This window comes from Elephantulus edwardii, unplaced genomic scaffold, assembly GCF_000299155.1.
Source record: "Elephantulus edwardii isolate Elephantulus edwardi_28Jun2011 unplaced genomic scaffold, EleEdw1.0 scaffold00012, whole genome shotgun sequence".
NCBI classification, from domain to species: domain Eukaryota; kingdom Metazoa; phylum Chordata; class Mammalia; order Macroscelidea; family Macroscelididae; genus Elephantulus; species Elephantulus edwardii.
Window position 1 is genome coordinate 3,803,072 of NW_006399762.1, and position 27,330 is coordinate 3,830,401.

Sequence of the window (27,330 nt, forward strand, 5' to 3'; positions counted from 1 at the left end):
CTGTTTTTCCTCCTATCAGTCCATGGTATTCTTCAGTACCCTCCTCCAGCACCACAGCTCAAAGGCATCAATTCTCTTTATATCATCCACAGTCCAGCTTTCTGATGCATCACAAGTAATTGCAAAGACAGTGGCCGAGATCATGCTCACCTTATATACAATAACGTAAATCTACAGTAGTTTCAACTGAGATAATAACCACATACCTACAAGATAGACAACCTGCTTGGAAAAGTCGGAGTTCAGCAAAAAAATGAACTGACACGGTGGCTGCAGCAATGGGCTAGAGAGCAGCAGGGATGCTGAGTGTAGAGCAAGGTCAGGCAAGGTTTTATCTATTCTCTTGTACTTGAGGTCGTTGTGAGTGGGAATCAGCTAATGACAACAAAAGATAGGACCCAAGACTTATTGAAGGATGAGAGAGAACTCTGGTGGCCTAGTGGCAAGGAGCCGCATTGCCAACCCTAAGAAACATGGTTCAATTCCACCAGCTGTTCCACAGGAAAAAGATGAGTTATCTCCTTCTATGCAATTTACTGCCTCTGAAAACCTGCTGGAGGGTCAGCTATCAGTCAGTTCCAACTCAAAGATACCTGTGATATGTTGTGCCCACGAAATACCCCTCAAAGAAATCTAAAGTCACGTATGAAATGTCAAGAGCGTTTATGATATTATTCCCACGCGTGGAGACTTTTCTCCTTCCTCAGGAAGGTGGTGAAAGAAAAAAGCCCCGAGTTTCCCCTCCTACTTGCTTTTATAGCTCTTTTGAGTGCCCCTCTTAGGGCGGGGGGATTGCGATCCTGGTTGGTGGGTTGACTTTTGATGGACTGGCTACTTTGCCCGTCTTTACTTCTTTTGTGTCACGTAGACACTAGTTAATTCCTTACTTTTCAAGGACAGGCCAGGCTTTACTCGGGGCATTTGTGTTTGCCCTAAGCCAATCATTTTTATGGCCCGCTTCTGCCTCTAGCATTAATGGGGGTTTATAAAAAATGGGGGGTCTGCTGTCCCTTCAGATACTAAGAGTTTAGTGTCCAAAATGGCTTTCTTAGACAATGAATTTGACGTTGCCAAAATGGATGGGCAAGAATACATGAATAGGGTGTGTTAGTCTAGCCACAGTGGATTGGCTAGTCTCACCATTAAATTGAGCAGATCCAGCAGCAGAGAAGGAACCTCACCACAAGAAAAAATAGCAAGACTACACCAGCAATCATAGCAGCCAAAGTAGAGGAGCAGACATAGCCTGGAACAGAGCTGACCCTGGGACTGCTATTCCCCACGGAACCAGAGCTAAGAGCTTGTTGGACAGCTGGAGGACTGAGGGGAAGGAGGGCAGGGAGCCATAATTGTTGGCCAGACTAAGACCTTTGTAACACTGTCCTAAAGTTGTGAGTCTCAAGGTCTGTAAGTCTATTTCAGAAGTTTGTATTCTGCTACTAACCTGGGTTATAACCTTTTGACTTCCCCACTGTGGTTCTGTGTGTTCTGTGAGCTATTGCATTGGGTTTTGGACCTAGGGAGCATGTGGGACATATCTGACCTCATGGGAATTGGTTTCGTGTTGTTGATACTGTTGACAGGGACAGTTTTCCTTTGTAAAGTTGATGAAGATCAGATATGGTCATCCCATTTGGCCCTTGCCCTGTTTACAGTGCCGAAACCAACAACAATTGCATAATTTAGTTTGCATGCCCAGCAATGCCTTGAAAATTCTGTTTGTAATACTCTCCTCTCTTTTTTTATAGCCAGAGACAAGTGGCTCCCTTCTGACCCTCAGATCATCTCTGAAGGCCTCTATGCCATCGCTGTTGTGCTCAGCTTCTCCCGGATTGCATACATCCTCCCTGCAAATGAGAGCTTCGGCCCCTTGCAGATCTCCCTAGGAAGGACCGTGAAGGACATATTCAAGTTCATGGTCCTCTTTATCATGGTGTTTCTTGCCTTTATGATTGGCATGTTTATACTTTATTCTTACTACCTTGGGGCTAAAGTCAATGCTGCTTTTACCACGTAAGTAATGCTTATTATTAAAAGATACAGTGACAAGACCAATCTCATAATTCTAGATGAAGTGGAGGAGATATTTCAATGACTGTTAATAAAGATGGTTTTAAAACAGAAAAAACAAAGCTCATTTAAAAACTCTTAGCACTTGTATGTGACTGCATGGCTTCTGAAGCTTGTCTCAGAGCTTAGACTGACAGCAAAACAGATCAGAATTTGGAAAAAATCCTAGGTAAAAATGGATGTTTGAAATGAATCAGGTAAAGCATCTCTCTAATACTTAGTGGCTCTTATATTATGTATGACATTAAATTTAGTTTCATCATTTTGTAGCTAGTCTTACTATTAAAAAATAAAAGCACCAGCTTTTATTTTCATGAATTCAGCACAGGGAATTGGGTTACAGGAAATGATAGCTAATGCTTTATAGCTCGTTACAATGAGGAAAGAAGGTCCTGGGTGTGCAGATGGTTATATGGTTGACCAAAAGGTCAACAATTCACATCCACCAGATATGCCATGGAAGAAAGGCCTGGAGATCCACTTTCAGAATGAAAATGCTATGGTGCTCAGTTCTACTCTGAAACACACAGGGTCATTGATTATGATACCACTTGGTCTCTTTAGTCATGCTGGTTTCTGCCTTTAGAATCTAACATCTTCCTTAGGAGGCTGAGGGAGCTCAGGTGGTGTATCCATAAGGAATTGCACTGCTAACCCAAAGGTGGTAATTCTCAGGCAGTACGAATCCACCAGCAGCTCTGTAGAAGAAAGATGGGCAGTCTCTTCCCATGTACCTTACATCCTCCTGAAGACCCACTGGAGGGTTTGCTATGAGTTGGTTCCACCTGGGCAACAATGTGACAGAAAGAGTTCAAATAAAGCAAGTTGCAGAAGTGGGAAAGAATTTAATATTGTAATGAAGTGGGGGGAAAAAAGGTTTAAGTTTTATGAGGAGGGAAGGTCATAGATAAGCAGGATTATATAATGTCACCCTGCTTCCTTCCTCTTTTTAATTCTATGATAGCTCATTTCATATATTCCAGTTCCTTCACAGTTTTGTGTGGGGAGGTGGTAATTTTATGTGGTAGAAAGAACATAGGCATGAAAATCAAGCCAACTTGGATTATTACACTGTTTCTTTTTGTTAACTATGACCTTCAGTTTCTCAGTGTCCATTTCCCTATTTGTGAAATGAGCACACTGAGATTTAAGTGGTGGTTTGATGGTAGAATTCTTCCGCTCCATGGAGAAGACTGGCTTCAGTTCCCAGCCAGTGCACCTCAGCGTACAGTCGCCATCTGCCAATGAAGGCTCTCATGTTGCTATGAAGCTAAACATGTTTCAGAAAGAAAGCCCTCGTGATCTACTTCCAAAAACCAGCCTGTGGTAATCCAATTGGATCACAGTGGTCCAGTTCTGTTAGGGCATGAGTTTGGGTCGACTTAACTGCAGCTTACAACAGTACCCAAAAACTCAAATCCACTGATGTCAAGGTGGTTCCCACTCTATTGAAAACAGTTATGTTAACTCGAAGGCCACCCCTCACTGGAGGTTCAAATCCATCAGAGGCTCCAGATGGTCAGTCTTTACTTATGCCATTTACAGCCTCCTGGAAATGTGGTGGAGGGTCAGTGATTAGCTAGTTTTGACATCCTGGAAATGAGTTGAATTGTTGACGGTTTTGCAGGAAGTAACTATCCATCTATTTTCTGCAGAGTGTCTAGTGGCTTCAGACTCTGAACTTTTTAGTTAGCAGCTTTAGCCCTACATTACTAAGACTCCTTAACAATATTGATAAGGTTTAAACAAGCATTAGATGAAGTCATTGAGAGCTATGTGAGATAATATACATATAGTGCCTTGCCCACTGTTAATACTCAGGAGCAGCTAGTGCCTTTTTTTCTTTTTTTACCTCTCTTCTCCAACATACAAGATGCCTGGTAATACAGTGGCATAAATATTGGGCTACTAACAGAAAGATCAGGGGTTTAAACCCACCTGCTGTTCAGCAAGGCAAAAGTGAGGTGGTCTGCAGCTATTGGAGACTCTAAAGAGCTGTTTTGCTCTGTCCTATTGGGTTCTATGACCCAGAATTAAGTCACTATGAATCGTCGACTCGACAGCACTTAACAACAACACCACAGAGAAAGTTGGCCTAATGGATAGAAAGTAATGCTACCAAGCCAAAGGTGAGTGATTTTAACCTGCGGCCCTCAGGCCTGGTTTTAATTGATTTTGGTCAAACATTCTAAGTGCTATAGCACTAATCAGTTTGCTGTACAGAAGTGACTCATGGTTGCTGGGATGCTGAACACTGTGACACTGATGTGTCAAATGTGTTAATGGTTACCCATGGCAGACGTGTTTGGTGGAGCTCCCAATTAAAACAACCTTAAAGCAAGAGTGGCATCCACTTTCGAAATAGCTTGCCTCCAGAAACTCCATGAACTTGGAGAAATCATGAAAGTTCAGGTCTTTCATTCATAGGGTCCCTATGAGACATCTGCAACTCGATGGCACTTAACAACAACAACAACATTTCATATATGTTCAAAGAGAAGTTAGGAGTGAGGTGGTTTCCAAGGGAGCATGGGAGGGAGAACATTTGTGATAATGTTAATTTCATCACAAGCAAACATGTAGATCTTAACCTTTTTTAGTCTTTTCTGTTTTCTTTTCTACCAACCTATAGGATGTGGTTTAGAATCTGCTATAACAGATTTATGGAAAATATATTGTTGCCCCCTTAAATCTTCCTCTGGACTAAAGACAACTTTCAAATCCCTCTTTGTAGTAGAATTTTACATGTGGAAGTGTTTCATTAGGGAATTACTTATTCTGCTTATGTGCCAGTGATTACAGCTTGATTTTATAACAAAAGCAGCCAAATACACACTGGTAAAGCTCTTTGAAGGGATAAAAGTGGGTAATTACTTTGATAAGGATCTAAGAGCCAATTACTATGCCTAAGGAGGAGGAAGAAGATTATGCAAATTAAAGGGAAAGGCTACAGATATTTCACTCTCTTTCCTCCTTCTTCAAAGTTCCATTATTATTCTTAGAGAGCTCTGGTGGCCTAGTGGCAAAAAGCTGCACTGAAACTCAAAGGCGTGCAGTTCAAATCTACCAGATGATTCACTGGAGGTGCAATCGCCTTCTGTGCCAGCTGGATCTGATTCAATGGTACACAACCAGGGGAAAAGAAGAAACACATGTCCCTTGAGTCCTCATGGATGTTTTTGTTAGTTATCCTTTAAAATGTTATCAAGAGAGGAAACACTAAATGATATAGAGGCATCTTAGGTGGAAAGCTTCCTCTTTCCTTATCTCTTATCTCAGCCTCATTTACCCTGAGTTCCCAGAGGCAGTTTTAAAGATCAATCTCAATTCCTGGAGACCCTTCAGGATAGAGTGTTGTTTATTGTTTTGTACCATTGAGTTAGAACCAACTCATAGCCAACCCTCCAGCAGGTTTTCAGAGGCATTAAATAGCACAGACAATAAATAAGCATGAGAGGAGGAAAATGGATGTCTTTGAGCTGTGGTGCTGGAAAAGAGTAGAACAAACAGATATGTCTAGGAAAAAGTGCAACCAGAATGCTCCTTGGAGGCAAAAATTATGAAGCTTTCTCTAACATACTTTAAGTATGTTGCTAGGAGAAGCTATTCCTTGGGAAAGGACATCATTTTTGGAAAGGATGGAGAATAGACAATAGAGAGGAGGACCCTTCACCAGATGGCTTGACACAGGGACTACAGCAATGGGTCCAAGCATCAGAGATGATGAGGATGGCACAGGATGGGACAGGGTTCAGATCTGTTATTCATAGAAGTACTGTGAGTGGTACGAGATTGGAAGGACGGTGTCTAACATCGTAATAATGAGAGATTGCTCATCTTTCTCCTGCAGAGCAGCTGGCAGATTTGAACCATCTTTCTTTGGGTTGGCAGCACACCTCCTTAATGCTAAGCCATCAGAGCTTCCTCCAGGATAGAGTTATTATTGTTGTGTTGAAACCAACTCATAGCTGACTCTTCCGAAGGTCTTCAGAGGCAGAAAATTGCACAAGAAGAAATTGCCCATCCTTTTCCCACCCTGGATTTGAACCACATGCCTTTCTCTGAGAATGCAATGCAGCTTCTTACCACCAGACCACCAGAGCTCCCTTAGGGCAGAGCAGAACTGTTTAATTGGGTTTCTGAGGCTGTATTCTTTATGGAGTAGATTACCAAGTATTTTCTCCTTTGGAGTCACTAAGTAGATTTTAACTACTGATCTTTTAGTTAATACCCATGTGCTTAACCACTGTTCTCCTTATATGTACTATTACATTCTCTTTTTTTGTTCAAATTATTAATACCAGGAACTTAATATATCATATTTTCTCATATAAATACACATCTTGGGTATCATTTCATATAACACATGAAGATAGATATGTCTGAGTTTTGTTCTTGATGACACTTTGCATTCCCTTGCGTGCATGTACCTGGATGTATTTAGCCAGTCTCCCACCAGTGGGTGTTTATTCTTTCCTATGAGGACTGTTCATGTACTTATATGTACCTTACTCTTTCAACAGTGTAGAAGAAAGTTTCAAGACTTTGTTTTGGTCAATATTTGGGTTATCTGAAGTGACCTCCGTTGTGCTCAAATATGATCATAAATTTATAGAGAATATTGGATATGTTCTGTATGGAATATACAATGTGACGATGGTGGTGGTTTTACTCAACATGCTCATTGCCATGATTAATAGCTCCTATCAAGAAATTGAGGTAAGTATGTTTCCTGTCCATGGAGTCAACACTGGCTGTGTCATTAGCACATAAGCACAGAACATCTCCTTATATATAGGCCTTTATGGTGCAGCTGGAGCTCATGGGAACTGAAGAGGTCTAGAGCGTCGTAAGGGGCCAGGCCTTTCCCAGAGGAGCACAGGCCCTGTGAATGTACTTCCACATCCTCACTTCTTCTTGCCTTTTTTTTTTTGCCTTATGAAGGAGGTGAAAATGCTGGTTATACTTCAATTGTTAACAACAGCTTGTGGTTGTTATGTGCCATCGAGTCACCTGAGACTCACAGCAACCCAATGGACAGTAGCTCTGAAACCTGCCCTATCCTGAGCCAATCTTATCGTCTCTAAGTCAGTCCATCTCATCCTGGGTCTTCCTCTCTTGTTCCTCTCCTCCACCTTTCCAAGCATGATGTCCTTTTCCAAAGACTGGTCCCTCCTGGCCATGTGCTCAAAGTACATGAGACAAACCATCAAAATCTTCATCTCCAGGGAGCAGCCTGGTTTCACCCTCTCCAGACAGACCTGTTTGTTCTCCTGGTAGTCCATGGTGTTTTCAACACTCCTCTTCAACTCCATAACTCAAAGGCATCAATCCTTCCGTCATCTTTAGTTATTATCCAGCTCTCAGATGCATAGCAAGTAATTGTGAAGACTATGGCCTGGATCAGGCATACCTGAGTTTCTAGACTGACATTGTTGCTCTTCAGTCCTCTAGAGAGGTCCCCAACAGCAGACTTTCCCAATAAATTCATCTTTTAATTTCCTTACTGCCAGTACCAAGAGTGTTGATTGCTGAGCCAAGAAAGCTGAAGTTATCAATAATATTAATATCTTCTCTAACCATCATGAAGCTACCAATTAACCCAGTGGTGAGAATCTTTGTCTTCTTGATAACTGAGTTTCAGTCTATACTGAAGACAATTCAATCCTCTTTAGTTTCAGCAAACAAGGTTGTGTCATCTGCATACTGCATGTTGTTGATGAGTTTTCATCTAATCCTCATGCCACATTCTTTCTCATAAAGTTCAGCCTCCCAAATGATCTGTTCTGCATCTAGATTGAAAAGGTATAGATAGGAAGCATCCCTGATGATCCTAAACCATACAGTGTTTCCCTGCTCTATTCTAACTAATGCTTCCTGGTTCAAGTGTAGGTTTCACATAAGCACAATAAAGTGTTCTGAGATCCCCATTCTTCTCAAGGTTGGCCACAATTTGTTGTGATCCACATAGTCAAATGCCTTTGTATAGTCAATGAAACACAGGTAGACTTTCCTCTGGTACTCTTTGCTTTCAGCCAAGATCCATCTAATGTTAGCTCTGATGTTCCTAGGGCCAGGGCCTCTTCTAAACACACATCTGGCAGTTCTCTGCCAATGTACTTCCAGTCATTTCTGGATAATCTTCAGCAGGATCTTACTTGCATGTGATATTATTGATATCGTTTGATAATCTTCACACTCTGGTCGCCATTTTGGGGGGATGGGAATACAAATCTCTTCTAGTCAGTTGGCCAGGTAGTTGTCCTCCAGATTTCTTGGCATAACTCTATGAATGTGTCTAGGGCAGCCATCTGTTTGCTGAAATATGTCAATGGTATTCCATCAATTCCTGGGGCCTTGTTTTTTGCCAATTCCTTCAGAGATGCTTAAACTTTCTCCTTCATCACCTTAGGCTCTTGATCGTATGTTGTTTCATGAAATTCTCCTGTGTCAGCCAGTATTTTTTTTGGTATAGTGTCTCTGTGTACTCCTTCCATTTTCTTTTGTTGTTAAAATTTGTATTGATATTTTAATGAAAGTTTACAAAAAACTTAGATTTCCATTCATTCATTGTTACACATTTTTCTCCCCCTGCCCCAGTTCACTTTTCTCTTTAAAAAGATTCTTTCATTGTTGTCCATCTTCTTTTGATGCTTTTTTGAGTCATTCACCATTTTGCCTTCAGCAACCTTAAGCTTTGCAACTCAAGGCTTAAATTTGTTCTTCAGTTCCTTCAGCTCAAGAAATGCCACCTAAGCTCTCAAAAATATTTGTCTGAACAGCTAGAAATATAAAGAATTTGCAAAAAAAAAGAAAAAAAGAAATGCTGAGCAAGTTTGTTCCTTTTGATTATACAACTCTAGCTCTTTGCACATTTCATTATAATACTTTGCTTTGTCTCCTGTGCTGCCTTTTGAAATTTTCTGTTAAGTTCTTTAACTTCTTGATTTCTTCCCTTTGCTTTGGTTTTTGGCATTGTAGTGCAATATTCAGTCTATTCTGACATCCATCTTGGTCTTTTCTTTCTCCTCTGTCTTTGTAATGACTTTTTGCATTCTTCATGGATGATATTCTTAATACCCTTCCACAGCTCATCTGGTCTTCATCAGGGTCCAAGGCCTCAACTCTGTTCTTGGAATGGCTTTTAAGTTCCAGTGGGATACACTGGAGATCAAATTTGTGTTCATGTGAATTTGATTTTCTTTCTTTAGCTTCAGTTCGAACTTGGATAGGAGTAGTTGATGGTCTGTTCCACAATCAGCACTTAGCCTAATCTGCAATAGCTTCTCCAGCTATTTCTTCTGTAGATGTAGTCATCTGAGTCTTGTGTAGACCATCAGGTGAAATCCATGTGTATAGTCGCCATTTATGTTGTAATTGAACACTTAAGAAATTGGTATTATAAAAGTGATATTCAGAACTTTTGGTAGTCCTATGGAGAATCTATCCAATAAATGTATATAAATCCCTTATCTATTTTAAAAATAGAATTTAGGTTTCATATAAAACCCTGCTAAAATCAGTTATCCCTCTATTTCTAAAATCTGATGTTCCTCTTTTTTCCTTGTGACACAGGATGACAGTGATGTGGAATGGAAGTTTGCACGCTCAAAGCTCTGGTTGTCTTATTTTGATGATGGGAAGACTTTACCTCCTCCTTTCAGTCTAGTTCCTAGTCCAAAGTCATTTGTTTATTTTGTCATGCGGATCATTAACTTTTCCAAATGCAGAAGGAGAAGGCTACAGAAGGACATAGAGATGGGAATGGGTAACTCCAAGTCCAGGGTAGGTATTAAAAACTTACCAATGTTTAACGTTACCAATGCTTAACGTCAATGTTTGGTTTCTCTCTCCTTGTCTTTTGTTGTTTGTTCAATAATTTCCGTGTGTGACTTAGAAAGTGACCGTCCATGCCATGGTCTTTCATAGACTAATACTCAAGATGATCAAGATGCTTCATGAAGTCCCTTAGTCTATGACCTGTTTCTAGTCAGAACTTCCTGTCAATTACCACATTTCAAACAAACAACAAAAATCTTTAACCTGTTTAAACAAACTTTATTGCTAGAAGACTGTTTTTATGTGTGGCGTGCTTCTCAGTTTTTGTTTTATAGTTAAACAGTTTTAATCTCAAATTTTCCTCTGGATAAGTGTATTGTTTACCACTGTCATATTCTTGAGGTTTGTGAAAACTCTTTATTGGACTAAATAATCTTTTGTTCTTTAAAGTTAATAAAACTCACACAAGAATTAAAACATCCTCAAATTTTAATTATAAATGTTCCCCTTTAATAGTAAGCAGAAACAGTTTGTCCTTGAGTTGTCCCTAATTGGTCATACTTCAAACAAAACTATCTTAATACTAGTATTTTATTATCATAAACATGATTTTCAGACATTAACTGGGACTAGGAGGAAAAGGACGTAGTTCGAGGCTCACTAAAATAGGGAAGAAGGACATATAAGGACAAATGTGTGAGGTTAAAATTTCATATTTTTTGGCCTTTGTGTGTGGTGGGGAGACACAAGTGACCAGAAATTATCTGTAGCTGTAATTCCCTGGCCGTCCAGAGAGTGGCACTGTTCTTTCCAGAAAGTGGACATTTTTTCAGCACAGGTAGATAGACTTTTTTCAGAGTTGAAACTAAGAAAAATATTAATGCAGTTTAGCTTGATGGTTTCAAAAATATGTGAGTCTCCACGATTTATAATGGCCTGAAATCATGTTATCTAAGACAGTGACCTTTTAAATCCATTGTTTCTTTGGACTAGTCGTAGGTTCTTGATTGTGAGGCATTGACATCCATGCATATAATGAAAAGCAGTTTATAAGGAAAAGAGTTTGGGTGTTAGACCTTTATTTGAATTCTGGCTCTGGTGACTTATTAGCACATTAAAAACCACCACTCTGAACTTTAACCGCCTTCTTATTTGAAAGAGAAAACTGTCATTGCATTCTTGTGAGCTTTATGAGATGTGTAAAGTACTGGCCCCAACAAATACCAGTGCCCTTCCTCATTCACAGTTTACAAAGTGCTTCGCTGTTCATGTGAACCTCATGCAGCCCTTTGAGATAGGTACTACTATCATTCCCATTTTATAGGTAAGACAGCGGAAGCTATTAAAGGCACTCAGTCACGTGAGATCACGAGGCTAATCAGTGAGTGCTTCTGGAACTCACCTTCTGCAACACCAGATGCTTTCCTTTTCTGCTGCACCTGGCTGCGCCGGCCTCTCAGCCACTGCAGACCGGACCTGATTACAGCCGCTTCCTGATTTCCACCCCCTGTGCTTTCTGCTCTTTTCTTAAAGGGGCCCACCTCTGTCACTGGGGCAATGCCAGCTGTTGCTGAATGAAGGAGCTTTGTTGTTTGCCATGCGTTAATGGAGACTTTATTATTTAAAAAGAGAAACTTCTCAAGAGTGGGATGCACCAGTCTAGCACCTCACAGCTACCCTTGAATTTTTTTTTTCTCTCTGTGGACAACTGGATTTCACCTGTGTTTTCCTCGCAGATACTATCATAATATTGAAGGGAGAATACCACGAATCCGGTTTAGGGGTACAGGCATAATTGCTTATTTAGACGGCATGGCAAGGCAGATCCCTGGAAAGGCAGCTAGTGCGTAGGGTGAAGAGGGGAGGGAGGGGAAGTGCTGGAATTTGAGTGTGTCTGCTCTCTGTCTTGAAACCTCGACAGAAGGGAGTAACTTTTCTGGAAGTCCTAGAAATGCAAGGAAGGTAGAGCTCCTTCCTCTCAGTGCTTATGTTCATTGGCTTCTCAGTTTACCCAGTTCTGTTTTTTAAACCTTGTTGTTATGTGCCGTCCAGTCGCCTGCAACTCAAAGCGACGCTTTGAAGTCTGTAGCCTGCCCTGTCCTGAACCAGACTCACTGACTCCAGTATACCTACTCCCATTGCCCTAGTCACTATATCAATCCATCTTATCCGGGGTTTTCCTCTCCTTCTCTGTCTCTCAACCCTTCTGAGCATTGATGTCCTTCTCCAAGGATTGGTCCCTCCTAGCCACATGCCCAAAGTTTAAAAAACTACACGGGGAGCTATTTAAGTCCCTTTAATTTTATTTCTATCCATAGATCTGTTGTAGTGAAAACTGGTAGAAAGCATATTCTGATGTATGGGGTGGGAGAAGAGGTATTAGAGAAGAAACCTCAAGAAATCTTTTCAGCTGACTTAGCCAATTTCGGTCAACAGTCAGAAACTGATCTCTTGTGGACGATGGTAAAATTACATCTGTTAGCCTCAGGTTTTTTAAAAAGCAGTCTGGAGGGTTTTCCCTACCAGTTCCACTTCCTTCTTTCAGAGCACCTCAATGTGAATTAGAGATGGGAAGTCAGGTAGTGCAGTAAATACAGATTTTTGGTCAGAACTCTCTGTTTTGAGCCACAGCCTGCCCGCTAATAAACAGGACCTGTTCATACACATGAAGAACTGTTCCTCTAGCTATTACATCTTCAAAAGTTGAACTTTAGAAAGAAGAAAACCAAGCTCTTTTGCACACTTCTCCCAAAGATCTAATCACTAATAAATTCAACCACTATAAGACCAAGAATCTTGAGAAAGTGTAATATTTTTGCTAATATTTTAAATTTTTGGAAATTAAGTTGATTTTAAAAATTTTGTAACATTTTAAATATTTTAATAACTGCCAAAAGGACAAACAATTATGTCTTAGAAAATATGTAACTAGGATGCTCCTTAAAGGCAAGGATAGCAAAACTTCTGACATACTTTGGGGGCATGCTGACACACTGACTGTAGCAGCTGGCTCCTACATGGTGAGGATGGGTAAGCTGGGCAGGGTTCAGATCCATTGTTTATAGGGTTGCTATGAGTCACAGTACACTCTATGGCACTTAACAGCGATGTTTTTAAATTGTTAAATACCCAAAGATAACATCTGAACCCATGGGTGTATCTGTTACAGCTAGGAGAGGAATTTAACTCAGGGTCAGACAAGACCCCTTCTGTGGAACAGTTTTTTCCAGATGCAGTGAATTCTTTCTGATGTAGATAAAGTATCCAGGAAAAAATTATTTTAGAATGAGGCGACTTTCAAAAACCTCTGAGTCTCATTAAACAGCCCCATGACAGAACATTTTACCAACATTTTGAGAAATGTGACCATATTGCTCCCATCAATTTTTATCCTTTGAAATGTAGAAATTATTTTCGAAAGCTCAACTTCTATAACATCTTCCTCAGGAATACTGACTCCAGAAATATTCTCAAGAGAAGTAGACTATATTTTTTATTTCCAAATAAATGTATTCTAATTTACTAGGCTAACTGTATTTTTTCCTAGTTAAACCTCTTCACTCAGTCTAACTCAAGAGTTTTTGAATCACACAGTTTTAACAGCATTCTCAATCAGCCAACACGTTATCAGGTAAGAATTCATGTGTCCCTTTGTCTGCACCTCCATCTATGTCTGTGTTTGTGGGTTTTGTGTGATTGTTTATGAATTGTGAGCTGTATTATTCATCTGTACTATTAGAACAGTCCAGAACAGTGAAAATACTCTTAATTATCAGGAATTTGGAAATTCAAGTCCTTCCTTTTTTAAGTTACAGAAGAAAAGTTCCTTTTGCTGTATTGAAAGACAAGCATTGCTGTGACTTTCAAAGAAGGCTTATACATACTTTGAACTGCAGAGAGCAGTAGTGGTTGATATAGAATTAATATACAAATATTCCTCTCAGAGTGGAGGATAGAAAAACCTGATCTGTTTCTCCAGGTTTTTGTTTTAGGTGATCCATTTTCTAAATGAATTGTTAGGCTATACTGTTCAAAGTATACATATCAAAGTATGTATACTTTGGTTTCATACATATCAAACATACATATCAAAGTATGTTTAAAGTACTACTTTAAAATATCATTCACATTTTGATATTGCATGTGCTGTTTGAACACTAATCTCAAAATCAGAAAACATAATAGTCATTTACTTTTTTTAATCTGATAACTGTGATTATCAAATGTTTAGATTTCTGATGTATACAAGGTCACAGAAATGAAAACTAAGGAACTTACCATTCATAATGGACTAGCGATGTCAATTAATGAGTCCTTTTCTATTTCTCAAACAACATGAATGAAAAGACAATCTGATGAACTCTCATTCAAATCATAAATTGAAAGAAAAAAACATATAAAAAAAAAGGACTGCTTGACACACTGACTCCCAATGCCTTAACTGGCATCTATGGCTGTATTCTTTTCTATGGTCTATTGTTTTGTGTATTTGGCTAGTCATCAGTTGCTGAAAATAGAGGCTACTGAAAATGTTTAGCTGTTACTTCAATAACTATTTAGCAAAACTGTAATAAGTAACCTTGTATACATCACATTGCAAACATGTACAAATATGCAGAATTGTCTAATTTATGTATATATGACTTTTCAGAGTTTTTAACCATTATTAAACTGATTTCAATAGAGTGTCTTCTCATTTACATCCTTAAAGTAAATGCGTGTGAGTACTCTTTGCCTCCTTAATTTACCAGTGGTGTTACCCAAGTGTAACTCTGACCAAATTGGTGAAAATATTTCCACAATGGGGTTTTCCTTTGCATTTCTTGGTCACAAATAAACTTGACTATTTTGTCATTCCAAATAGGGGGGTTTCCCCCCAGATAATTATGTCGCTGTATTGAATAATTTCTGTTTTCCATTACCTTTAATACCACTCCTATAATTTACTAAATTCCTTTATCTCCTTGGAAAATTTATTTTTAGGTTTTCTTTTCTGTTTCACTGACCTTTCATTTTATGTTTTGGAACCATATCATTTTACTATGTTATTGATATACACATTGACCTGCACATTCAAATAGTCCTCACTTTGGAACTTTTACAGAAATTTCCTCTTATTTCTTGTTTATCTTTCTTTTTAAATTCTGCTGCTAACATCAGGATTGGCAGTTCAAACCTACCAGTGGTGCCACAGGGGAAAAGTCCTATCAATCTCCTCTTGTAAAGATTCCAGCTTAGGAGACTGCAGGGCAGTTCTAGCCTGTGCTATAGTAGGGTCACTGTGAGTTAGAATTCACTGGATGGCACACAACAGCAACAACTGTTTTGTTTTCTTGCTAAATATTTTATTTCACATGATAGTGAATATTCTATATTTATAAAATCATATTTTATATTTCTTTTAAAATAATATTTTAATAAAATATTTAAACTATTTCATTGCTTAATATTAACTGTTTGGATTAATTTGAGGAGAACTGACATCTTCTGATGTCTTCTCTCTGAAACATGCTGTTCCTTCCCATCAGTCAAGTTTCTTTTATGTACTCATTACCATTTTTAAGTAATCCTCAGGTAGTTTAGGGAGCAGGTGGCATAGTTCTGTAACCAGAAACACAGCTCACCCCAATGTGTCTCCAGAGGTTTGAATTCTGCTGAAGGAGTAACATGGGCAGTCTCCTCTTGGGACTCACAGCATAGGAAATCCAGTGGAGGGTTGCCTTACTTCACAACCAACTCGACAGCAGTGAGTTTTTTTAGTTTATAGAGTTCACATAAATCACCCCAAACTTAAAACACTAACCAGTAGGCGACTTAAAGGAGAACTGAGTATTACAAGCAATTTATGATCAAGTTGGAAATGTGGAGTATTATTACAAGCAGTGTATGATCAGCTAGGTGGCCTAGTGGGAAAGGAACTGTGCTGCCAATCCAAAAGGTAAGATTTTCATATTCACCAGCTGCTCCAAGGGAGAAAGATGGACATCTCCTCCTGTGTGATTTACAGTCTCTGAAAACCTGCTGGAGGGTCTACTATGAGTTGGTTCTGACTCATTGGAATATAACAACAATAACTCCAAGGCTGATGGTTCAAATTCACCCAGAAGCTTTGTTGAAGGAACGCCTCCTGATGAACTGCTTTCATAAGGATTACAGCTGAATTCTGACCCAGAGTGGTTCTATGTGTGAACGTGGAACTGACACATAGGGCTTGAATTCTGACTCAGAGTGGTCCCATGTGTCTAAGTGGTACTGACACATACAGTTTTCAAGGACGAATCACAAGGCCTATCCTCTGACGTACCTCTCTGTAGGTTCGAACTCTTAATTTTTAGTTAAATAGTCAATTATTTAACTGTTTGCTCCCCGAATGACAATTTGTAAAGACAAGAGCCAAGAAAACCTTACAGTATTTCTACCTTGTAAGATACAGGAGCACTATGAGCCAAGTCATCTCAGGGCAGAAGGAAGAGCAAAGAGAGGCTTAAAAAGATAGACATCAGTTCCTCTCTTACTTTCAAAAGTCTGGAAGTAGTAATTTTAAGATATCTGGTCCCCGTCAGTGTCAAAGGTAGATGACCCAAAATCTTCCCATCATATTATTCTTCGTGAAGGACTTTCATTCTAACATCATCTCTCAAGAATGCTGCTGGAGTTCCAACTATTGTTCCTGCATTCTGAAAAAGAGTGAGAAGGTTATACAGAAGATAGGTATGGCCTCTTCTCTGTGAAAGAACTTCTGTGGTACATTGGAGTACTATGTAACACTGAAAAATAGTAAAGGATTTGTGAAACACTACACAACCTGCATGAATGTAGAGGATATTATTCTCAATTAAATAGGTCAGTTACAAAAGGACAAACATTCTATGAGACCACTATTTAAAAAGCTAGGTAAAGATTTACATACATACAGCACTTAATCTAGTATGGTCACCAAAAAAGGTGGGGGGGAGTGCGGAGGAGAGTAAAAAATTAATTGATAGACAATGAACATTTATTAAAATGGGTGAAGGAAAGACAGCATGGAATGAATGGATGTTCAGAATTGTCTATTTTGCAGTTAATGATAAGAAACAAAAATATGCATGGATAATTAGGGGGGGGAAAACCCAACCCAACTTTGTAAGCTTTCATTCAAATCACAACAACAAAGAAAGTCTATGAAACTTCACAAACCATTTACCTGTAAAGGAATCTGGGAAATAAAGTCTTAAACTGAAGTGCCCATGTTCCTATCCAAGTGTGTGTAGAGACTAAAAGGAGAACCAGTAGTGTCTGCTGCAGTTATGTATTAGTGTCTACGTCTTTAACATACTTTCATGCTGCATTATTGTTGCTATGTGCCGTTGAGTCACCTGTGACTCATAGTGACCCTATGCACAATAGCTCTGAACCCTGTCCTATCCTGAGTCAATCTCACTATGTCCAACATACCTAACCCTTTACCTAGTTACTGTGTCAATCCATCTCATCCAGGGTCTTCTCTTGCGCTGTCCCTCCACCTTTCCCAGTATGAAGTCCTTTTCTAAACACTTGTCCCATTTAGCCACATTCACAAAGTATGTGAGTCAAAGCTTCAAAATCTTTGCCTGTAAGGAGCAACTTGGTTTCACTCTCTCCTGGACAAACTTGTTTGTTCTCTTAGCAGTCCATAGTATGTTCAAGACTCTTCTCCAGCACCACAACTCAAAGGCATCAATTCCTCTGTTTTCCTTAGTCATTTTCCAGCTCTCTGATGTGTAGCAAGTAATTGCAAAGACCATGGCCTAGATCAGTTGCAGTTTAGTCTCTAGACTGATATTTTTGCTCTTTAGCACTCTGAAGAGGCCAACAATAGTAGATTTTCCTAGTGCAAGTCATCTTTTGATTTCCTGACTGCTGGTGCCAAGAGTGTTGATAGTGCAACTGAACAAACCGAAATTGTTAACAATTTCAATCTCTTCTCCATCTATCATGATGCTGCCAACTGGCCCAACGGGGAGAATCTTTGTCTTTTTTATGCTGAGATTCAATCCATATTGAAGACTGCAGTCCTTGATCTGTAGCAGTGCTGCATAATATATATTAATGGTTTACATTGTGTCTTTAATATACTTTTATCTCTATTAGGAGCCCTGGCAGCAAAGTAGCTAAAGAATTCTGCTCTAGGAAAATTCCCACAGATGGAGGAAGGGAAGTGTGCAGGAATGAATGAATGAATGATAATGAAAAATCACTTTTAAAATTAAGAAAATAAGAAGCAACAACAACAAAATACCCAACCCAGCAACTACTCTAGGAGAAGGATAAGACAGTATGCTTCTGGAAAGTTTATAGTCTTGGAAATTCGTTAGGCAGTTTTGCTCCATCTGATGAACACAGTGACTGCAGCAATGGTCAGAGATGATGAGGCTGGGATAGGACAAGTTTTAGACCTGCTGTTCATAAGGCCATTATAATTTGTACTTAACTCGGTGGCACATTACAACAGTAGCAAACATAGAGTCACTGATATTGTGTACCATAGACTCAGAACTGACCCACAGCTGACCCTCCAGTGGGTTTTCAGAGGCAATTAATTACATGGGAGGAGCTTACCCATCTCCTTCTTCCATGGAGCAGCTGCTGGCCTCGAACCACTTGCCTTTGGAATTGCAGCACTGCACCTTGTCACTAGGCAATCTATTTGGTGGCAGAGCATTTTGGTTTTATATCACTGGTATCCGATTTATAAGTTTCAAATTATACCTTTTGGCCTTTTAGCACTAACATATGAAATAGTCAACATATTTATCTTTCACCAATTACTTTTTTCCCCTTTCAATTCTTGCTAGTTAAATCATAACTATCACAGACAATTATGACCTATTTTTTCTTAATAGTACACTTTTGATGAAAGTTTATACAACAATATTCCACAATATTGTTAATAAATGAAAACCAACAAGTTCTCACAGGTTCTCATTTAGCTGCCTGGCTGAGTGAATGAAAGAGATTCATAATTTGTCCCCATTTCCAAGAAAGGTAATCCAACAGATTATGGAAATTATAAAACAATATCATTAATACCTTATGCCAGCAAAATATTGTTGAAGATAATTTTGAAACAGCTAGGACATTGACATGGAACTACCAGATGTTCAAGCTGGTTTGAGAAGAAGCTGTAGCACCAGGGATATCATTGCTGATGTCAGATGGATACTGGCTGAAAGGAGAGACTACTAGAAGAATAGCTGTTTGTGTTTTATTGACTATGCAGACATTTGACTGTGTGGGTCATTACAAATTATGTCATGAAGAAGAATGAGAATTCCATAACACTTAATTGAGATTGTGTGAAAACTAAGACAAAAAACTGTAGTCCAAATGAAGCAAGGGAACAAACACTACATGATTTAAAATAAGGAAAGGTGTATGTCAAGGTTTGTTATCCATGGTGGACAGTGTTTGGTGGAGCTCCACAATTAAAACAAACTTGGAAGCAGAACTGGCATCCACTTCTGAAATAGCTTGCCTCTGTAAACTGTGAATGTGGAGAACTATGAAAGTTATACAAGTGTTCAGGTCTTTCATTCATAGGGTCACTATGAGTCATCAACAGCTCAATGGCACTTAACAACAACAACATTCAATCAGTATGCTGAGCAAATAAATCATGAAGCCAGACTCTGTGAAGAAGAATGTGGCATCAAGATCAGAGGAATACTCATCAACAACCTGAGTTTTGCAGATGACACAACTTTGATAAAAATAAAAAGGATATGAAATGCTTGCTGCAGAAGGTGAAGGGCTATAGCCTTCAGTTGTAGCTTAGATCTCAACATCAAGAGTAGAAAGCTCCTCACCACAAGATCAACAGTCGTCTTTCATACTCTGGACATGTAGTGAACTTTCTTGTTTCATACTTTGGAAATGTAGCTAAGTGTGGCGAGTCTTTGGAAAGGAAAATCATGCTTGGAAAGATGGTCAATAAAGGAAAGGAAGACTCCCTCAACAAGATGAATTGACACAGTGACTTCACCAATGGGCTCTAGTGTCTAGAGAAAATGAGGATGGCACAGAATAGGGCAGAGTTTCCGTTGACTGTCTGTAGGGTTTCTATGAGTCATACTCAACTCGACGACACCTAATGACAACACAAATTGTGGAAATCTCAACATCAAGAAGACAAAAATCTTCAACACTGGAACAATAGGCAATATCATAATAGTTGAAGAAAGTAATGACTCTATCCACAATTTCAGCTTACTTAGATCCACAGTCACACCCTGCATACCAGCAGTCAAAAGATACAGTGCATAAAATAAGTCTTCTATCAGGAACTCTTCTGAATTGCTGAGGAATAATAATGTGAGTCTATATGCAGAATAAATTATCCAGGAGACTGGGCTCTGTGAGGAGGAATGTGGCATTAGGATTGGAGGAAGATTGATCAAAAACCTGCGTTATGCAGATGACACAACCCTGCTTGCTGAAACTGAGGAGGACCTGAAGCGCTTGCTGCAGAAGATCAAGGAGTGCAGCCTTCAATATGGATTGAAGCTCAACATCAAGAAAATAAAGATTCTCGCCATTGGCCCAATTGGCAATATTATGATAGATGGTGAAGAGACTGAGATTGTTAACAGCTTTAGCTTGCTTGGCTCCACAATTAACACTCTTGGTACCAGAAGTCAGGAAATCAAGAGACAAATTGCATTGGGAAAGTCTGATGTCAGGGACCTCTCCAGAGTACCGAAGAGCAATAATGTCAATCTGGAGACTAAGGTGTGTCTGATCAAAGCAATAGTAGTCGAAGTTGCTTTCTTTGAATCAGAAAGCTAGACAATGACTAAGGATGATAGAAAGAGAATTGATGCCTTTGAGCTATGGTGCTGGAGAAGAGTGTTGAATATACCATGCACTGCCAGGAGAACAAACAAGTTCGTCCTAAAGAGTTTGAAGCCAGACTGCTCCTTGGAGTCAAGGATTCTGAGGCTTTATCTGACATACTTTGGGCATGTTGCCAGGGGGGCCAGTCCTTGGAGAGGGACGTCATGCTTAGAAGAGTGGAGGGATGGAGAAAGAGGAAAACCATCAATGAGATGGATTGACTCAGTGACTGGGGTAATGAGGGTAGGTGTGTCAGAGACAGTAATGTTGACACAGGATATAGCAGGTTTTAGGGCTGTTGTACATAGGGTCGCTATGAGTTACAAGTGACTCAACAGCACATAACAACAACACAACAATGATGTAAGTCTGAAGACAAAAATGTGCCTGATCCAGATCATGTCTTTTCAATTATTTGAAATACATCTGAGAACTAAACAATGGATAAGGGTGACAGACAAATCGATGCCTTTGATTTGTAGTGGTGGAGAGCGTTTTGAATATTTCATGGTCTTCAAAAAGAACAAACAGAAATGTCTTGGAGAAAGTGCAACCAAAGTGTTAGTAGAAGGCGAAGATGGTGAAGCTTCCTTTCACATATTTTGGGCATATTGCTTGGAAAGGGACATCATGTTTGGAAAGGTGGAGGATCCGTAAAAGAGAGGAAGACCCTTAACTGGATGGATACCAGGTGACTGCAGCAATAGGCTCAAGTGTGTCAGAGATGATGAGGATGGCACAGGATAGGCCAGGGTTCACATCTGCTTATAAAGTTACTATATGTTGTATTCAGCTTAATGGTAACCAATACCACCACAAATTGCTTGGTAACACTGATTACATTCTGTGCAATGTGTCAGCCTTCTCATTATTTTCATTCTGGTTGTTCCACTTCCAGTAATCTAATTTCATTGCCTTGCTCCTTACTTTCTCCTGTTTGCTTAAGAGTAAGTGCTAGCTGTTTGATTGCACAAGTGATATTTGTACTTTAAACAAGTGTTATTTAGCTAAAAGGTAGCCTCAGAATCTCTCAGGACAGTAGGTTAAGGGACTGCTCCTGTCTCACATAGTCCAAAAAGGGTAGATTTTTAAAGAAATTGATGCTCTGTCCTACTTTCATCTCTCGTTCTGCCAGGATCAATCTACTGTACCCTTGATCACAGAGGTTGGTAGTAGCCAGGCACCAATTAGTTCTTCTGGTCTTATGGTAGATGAAACCATGGTTCCTGTAGGTTCGTTTCTTCTCTAAGCCTTTGATATCCTTCTTTCTTTTTTACTACAAACAAGTTGAGACCGTAACTGTCTCAGATTGTGGCTTTTAAAACCCTAAACACTTACTCACCTAAATAGGATGCATAACAAACTTTATGGATTATTTTGTACCAACTGACCAAATTGATCCACAAGATTACAGTCCTAAACTTGCAGAAAACCGAACCCTCGAGGTATTTGGTTGTATCTAAGATGTACTCATAACTATGCCCCGTGTACTTTTTTATACTTATTAATCCATGATCATATTGTTGTTAAGTGTCATCAACTCATCTCCAATCATAATGGCCCTATCTACCTGGACCAGCAGCATCCTCCTAATAACCCCTGTGCATAAGCCTATTGTCGCACCCACTGTGTCAAGTTACCTCATTAGAAAGATTTCTCTCTTCTCCAGCCCTTCTTCTACCTTGTGAAGCATGACATCTTATACAACCCTAGTTACTCCTACCCCCAATCACATGTTTTGAATCTTTGTGGCAAAATTTCTCCATTCTCACTTCCAAGGAGCATTCTGGCTGCATTTCTCCCAAAACAGATTTGTTTACAACAGCCAGCCATTGATATATTTAATATTCTTCTCCATGTGAAGGCATCAGTTCTTCTTTAAACTTCCTTATTCAGGTGTTAGGTGCACCTTAGTCTTCATGGTCATCCTTTAGCACTTTAGAGTTCTCGCCAGCATGCTTGCCTAACAAATACAATGTTTGATTTCTTTTTTCTTTTCATTTGTGATTTGAATGAAAGTTTACAGAGCAAATTGTTTTTTTCATTCATCCATATTTGATAACATTATACTACAATACCTACAATGAAATCACATTTCCTCACGTCATCTCCGTAATTCTCATTTTCATTAATCCCTCTAAAAATCCCTTTCTGAATTTGAGACATTCTCTGAGCAAGTGCTGCTCTTTGGACTTTATATGATTGTCACTCTAAGGTGTAGTTGCCTCTTACCTTATACTGCTCACCTTATAGACCTGTTTATTGCATATTCCATGGACTTCCAAAACAACGAATATATCTTGAAAGAAGTGCAGTGAGGGCGACCCTTAGAGGCAGGGATGGTAAGTTTCCATCTAACATCCTTTGGGCAAATTATCAAAAGGAGCCAGCCCTTAAAAGGTGACATCATGCTTAGAAAGGTGGACGGTCCAGAGACTTCCTCCAATTTGGATGTGATGTTCTTTCTGTAGTTTCTTTTCTTGGAGTATTTGCTCAGCATACAGATTGAATAGGTATCATTATAGGATATAACCCTGATACATACTTTTTCTGATTTTAAACCATGCAGTCATGGTATCTTGTTCTGTTTGGAATGACTGCTTCTTGATCTATATACATATTCCACGTGGACACAATTAAGTGTTCTGGATTTCTCATTCTTCACAATATTAACCATGATTTTTGTGATCCACAAACACAACAGAACACAAGTAAGCATCATTCTGGCATTTGCTGCTTTCAATCAAGACACTGGAAAGGTGTGCATCAGATATTTTACATTTTCTAAATAGAATGTGTTGTTGTTGCTGTTGCTGTTGTTATGTGCCGTCAAGTCGCTTGCGACTCATAGTGACCCTATGTACAACAGCCATAAACTCTGATCTGTCCTGTGCCAATCGCACTGTTTCTGACACTCCCATCCCGAATATCCCAGTCACTGAATCAATCCACCTCATAGAGGGCCTTCCCCTCCTGTGCTGTCCCTCCACCCTCCCAAGCATGATGTCCTTCTCCAAGGACCGGTTTCTCCTCACAAGATGTCCAAAGTATGTTAGATGGAGCCTCAGAATCCTTGCCTCCAAGGAGCCACCCGGTTTAACCCTTTCCAGGACAAATCTGTTTGTTTTCTTAGCAGTCCATGGTATTCTCAATACTCTTCTCCAGCACCACAGCTCAAAGGCATCAATTCTCCTTCTATCCTCCTTGGTCACTGTCCAACTCTCTGATGCATAACAAGTGATTGCGAAGACCATGGCCTGTATCAGACGCACCGTAGTCTCCAAAGAGACACCATTGCTCTTCAGTAGTTTGGAGAGGTCCCTAACAGCAGACTTTCCCATGGCAATGCGCCTTTTAATTTCCTGGCTGCTGGTGCCAAGACTGTTGACTGTGGAGCCAAGCAAACTAAAGCTGTGTACAATCTCAATCTCTTCACCATCCATCCTGATGCTGCCAATTGGTCTAGTGGTGAGAACCTTTGTCTTCTTGACATTGAGCCTCAATCCATATTGTAGGCTGCAGTCCTTGACCCTCTGCAGCAGGTGCTTCAGGTCCTCTTCAGTTTCAACAAGCAGGGTTGTGTCATCCGCATAACGCAGATTGTTGATAAATCGTCCACCAATGTTGACCCCACATTTCTCCTCATAGAGCCCAGCCTCCCGGATAATCTGTTCTGCATATAGGTTGAAAAGGTATGGAGATAGGATACATCCCTGGCGTATGCCCTTCCCAATTTTGAACCATGCAGTGTTCCCCTGCTCTGTTCTGATGACTGACTCCTGGTCCAAGTATAGGTTTTGCATTAGAATGATCAAGTGTTCTGGGATTCCCATTCTTCTCAGAGTCAGCCATAGCTTGTTATGATCCACACAGTCAAATGCCTTTGCATAGTCAATGAGACACAGATAGACATTCCTCTGGTATTCCCTGCTTTCAACCAAGATCCATATAACATCAGCTACAAAATCCCTAGTACCACGACCCCTTCTAAACCCAGCCTGAACTTCTGGTAATTCTCTGTTGATGTGCTATTCCAGTCGTTTTTTGGTTAATCTTCAGTAAAATCTTGCTTGCATGTGAAATCAGTGAGATTGTTCTGTAGTTTCCACATTCTGTTGGGTCACCTTTCTTTGGGATATGTATGCTGAGAAAATAATTCATGAAGTCAGACTTTATGAAGAGTAGTGGGGCATCAGGATTGGAGGAATACTCACCCACAATCTAAGTTATGCTGATGACACACTTTGCTTGCTGAAAGTAAGGAGAAATGAAGTGCTTGCTGCAGAAGATCAAGGACTACAGGCTTTATTATGGATTACATCTCAGCATCAAGAGGATGAAGATCTTCACCACAGACCCAACAGTCTGCAATAGATAGGAAGAAGATTGATGCTGTCAGTGATTTCAATTTGCTTGGATCAACAGTCAAACTCATGGTACCAGGGTTTGGTAAATCAGGAGATGTATTACATTAGGCAAATCTGCTGTTAGGGACTTCTCCAAAATACTGAATAGCAATGATGTCAGTTCGAAGACTAAGATGTGCCTGATTCAGGCCGTGGTTTTCTTAATCACTGGCTATGCATCATAGAGCTGGACAATGAATAAGGATGGCAGAAGAATATGCTGGAGAAGTTGTTTTTGTTTTTATGTGCCATTGAGTTGCCTGTGACTCATAGTGACCCTATGTACAAAAGCTCTGAAGCCTGCCCTATCCTGAGCCAGTCTCACTGTCTCTGACACAGCTAACCCCATTGCCCAAGATACTGTATCAATCCATCTTATCTGGGATCTTCCTCTCCTGCAGTGTCACTCCAACCTTCCAAGCATGATGTCCTTCTCCAAGGACCAATCCCTCCTGGCCATGTGCTCAAAGTATGTGAGATGGAACTCCAAGGAGAAACTTGGTTTCACTCTCTCCAAGAAAGACTTGTTTTCTTGACAGTCCATGGTATGCTCAAGACTCTTCTCCAATACAACTCAAAGGCATCAATTCTTCTGTTATCTTTAGTCATAGTCCAGCTCTCTGATGTGTAACAAGTAATTGTGAAGACCATGGCCCGGAGCAGGCACATCTTAGTCTCAAGACTGACATCATTGCTTCTTAGTACTCTGGAGAGGTCCCTGACAGCAGAATTCTCCAGTGCAATATGAATTTTTATATCTTGACTGTTGTTGCCAAGAGTGTTGACTGTGAAGCCAAACAAGCTGAAATTATTAACAACCTCAATCATTTATCCATCTGTCATGTCGCTGCCAAATGGCCTAGTGGTGACAATCTTTGTCTTCTTGATGTTGAACTTCAATCCAGATTGAAGACAACAGTCCTTGACCTTCTGCAGCAAACACTTCAGGTTCTCTTCAGTTTCAGCGAGAAAGATACCACATTCCTCCTCATAAAGTCCAGTCTCCCAAATGATCTGTTCTGCATATAGATTGAAAAGTTGTGGATACAGGTCACATCCCTGATGCACTCCTTTCCTGATTTTGAGCCTTGCAGTGTTTTCTTGCTCCGTTCTGATAACTGCTTCCTGGTGCAAGTACAGATTTTGCATGAGCACAATCAAGTGTTCTGGGATTCCCATTCTTCTCAAGATTAGCCACAGCTTGTTGTGAACCTCATAGTCAAATGCCTTTGCATAGTCAATGAAACACAGCCATTCCTCTTTGCTTTCTTCCAAGATCCATCTGAGATTGGCAGTAATGTCTCTAGTGCCATGACATCTTCTAAACCCAGCTAGTATTTCTGGTAGTTCCCTGTCAATGTACTGTTCCAGTCGTTTGGATGTTTGTTTTGGGGGGTTTTATATAATCTTCAGCAGGATTTTTCTTGCATGTGATATTAGTGATGTTGTTTGATAATTTCCACACTCTGTCAGGTAACCTTTTTTTTGGAATGGGAATAAATATGGATCTCTTCCAGTCAGTTGGCCAGATAGTTGTCCTTCAGATTTCTTGGCACAACAACCTGAAGAGCTCATTCAGAGCAGCCTCAGTTTGTTGAAATATCTCAATTGGTATTCAAGCAATTACTCGGGCTTTATTTTTTTTGCCAAGTCCTTCAGAGCAACCTGAACTTCCTCCTTCATTATTGCCTCTTGATCATGTGTCGTTTCTTGAAATTCTTCTGTCTTCTAATTCTTTTTGGTTCAATGACCCTGTATACTCTTTCCATCATCTTTTAATGCTTCCTGGATCATTCAATATTCTGCCCATAACATCCTTAAATATTGCAACTTGAGGCCTGAATTTGTTCTTTAGTTCCTTCAGTGTAAGAAACTCCAAGTGAGTTTGGCCCTTTTGATTTTTGGACTCCAGCTCCTTGCACATTTCATTATAATACTTTGCTTTGTCTTCCCAGACTGCCCTTTGAAATCTTCTATTCAGTTCCTGAACTGGATTGCTAAAAGAACAAACAGATGTGTCCTAGAAAGGATGTGGCCAGAGTGCTCCTTGAAGGCAAGGATGACGAAGCTTCATCTTTCATATTTTCTATATGTAGCTAGGCAAGACTATTCCTTGGAAAGAGACATCATGCTTAGAAAGATGGAGGGTTAGTGAAGGGTAGAAAGACCCTCAACAAAATGGATTGACACTATGACTTCAGCGCTGGACTCTAGTGGCTCA

The 27,330-nt window shown here is 39.9% G+C and overlaps 1 protein-coding gene across 1 annotated transcript in view; it reads left to right on the forward strand.

Annotated features, from left to right (window-relative positions):
• The window catches only part of TRPC3 (transient receptor potential cation channel, subfamily C, member 3), a 78,509-nt gene that overhangs the window by 38,940 nt on the left and 12,239 nt on the right, over positions 1–27,330 (forward strand). Inside the window, exons 6-9 of the mRNA XM_006881049.1 lie at positions 1,749–2,013; positions 6,594–6,789; positions 9,646–9,855; positions 13,397–13,480. Of these exons, the coding sequence (XP_006881111.1) occupies positions 1,749–2,013; positions 6,594–6,789; positions 9,646–9,855; positions 13,397–13,480 (755 nt within the window). The remainder of the gene's footprint in view (positions 1–1,748; positions 2,014–6,593; positions 6,790–9,645; positions 9,856–13,396; positions 13,481–27,330) is intronic.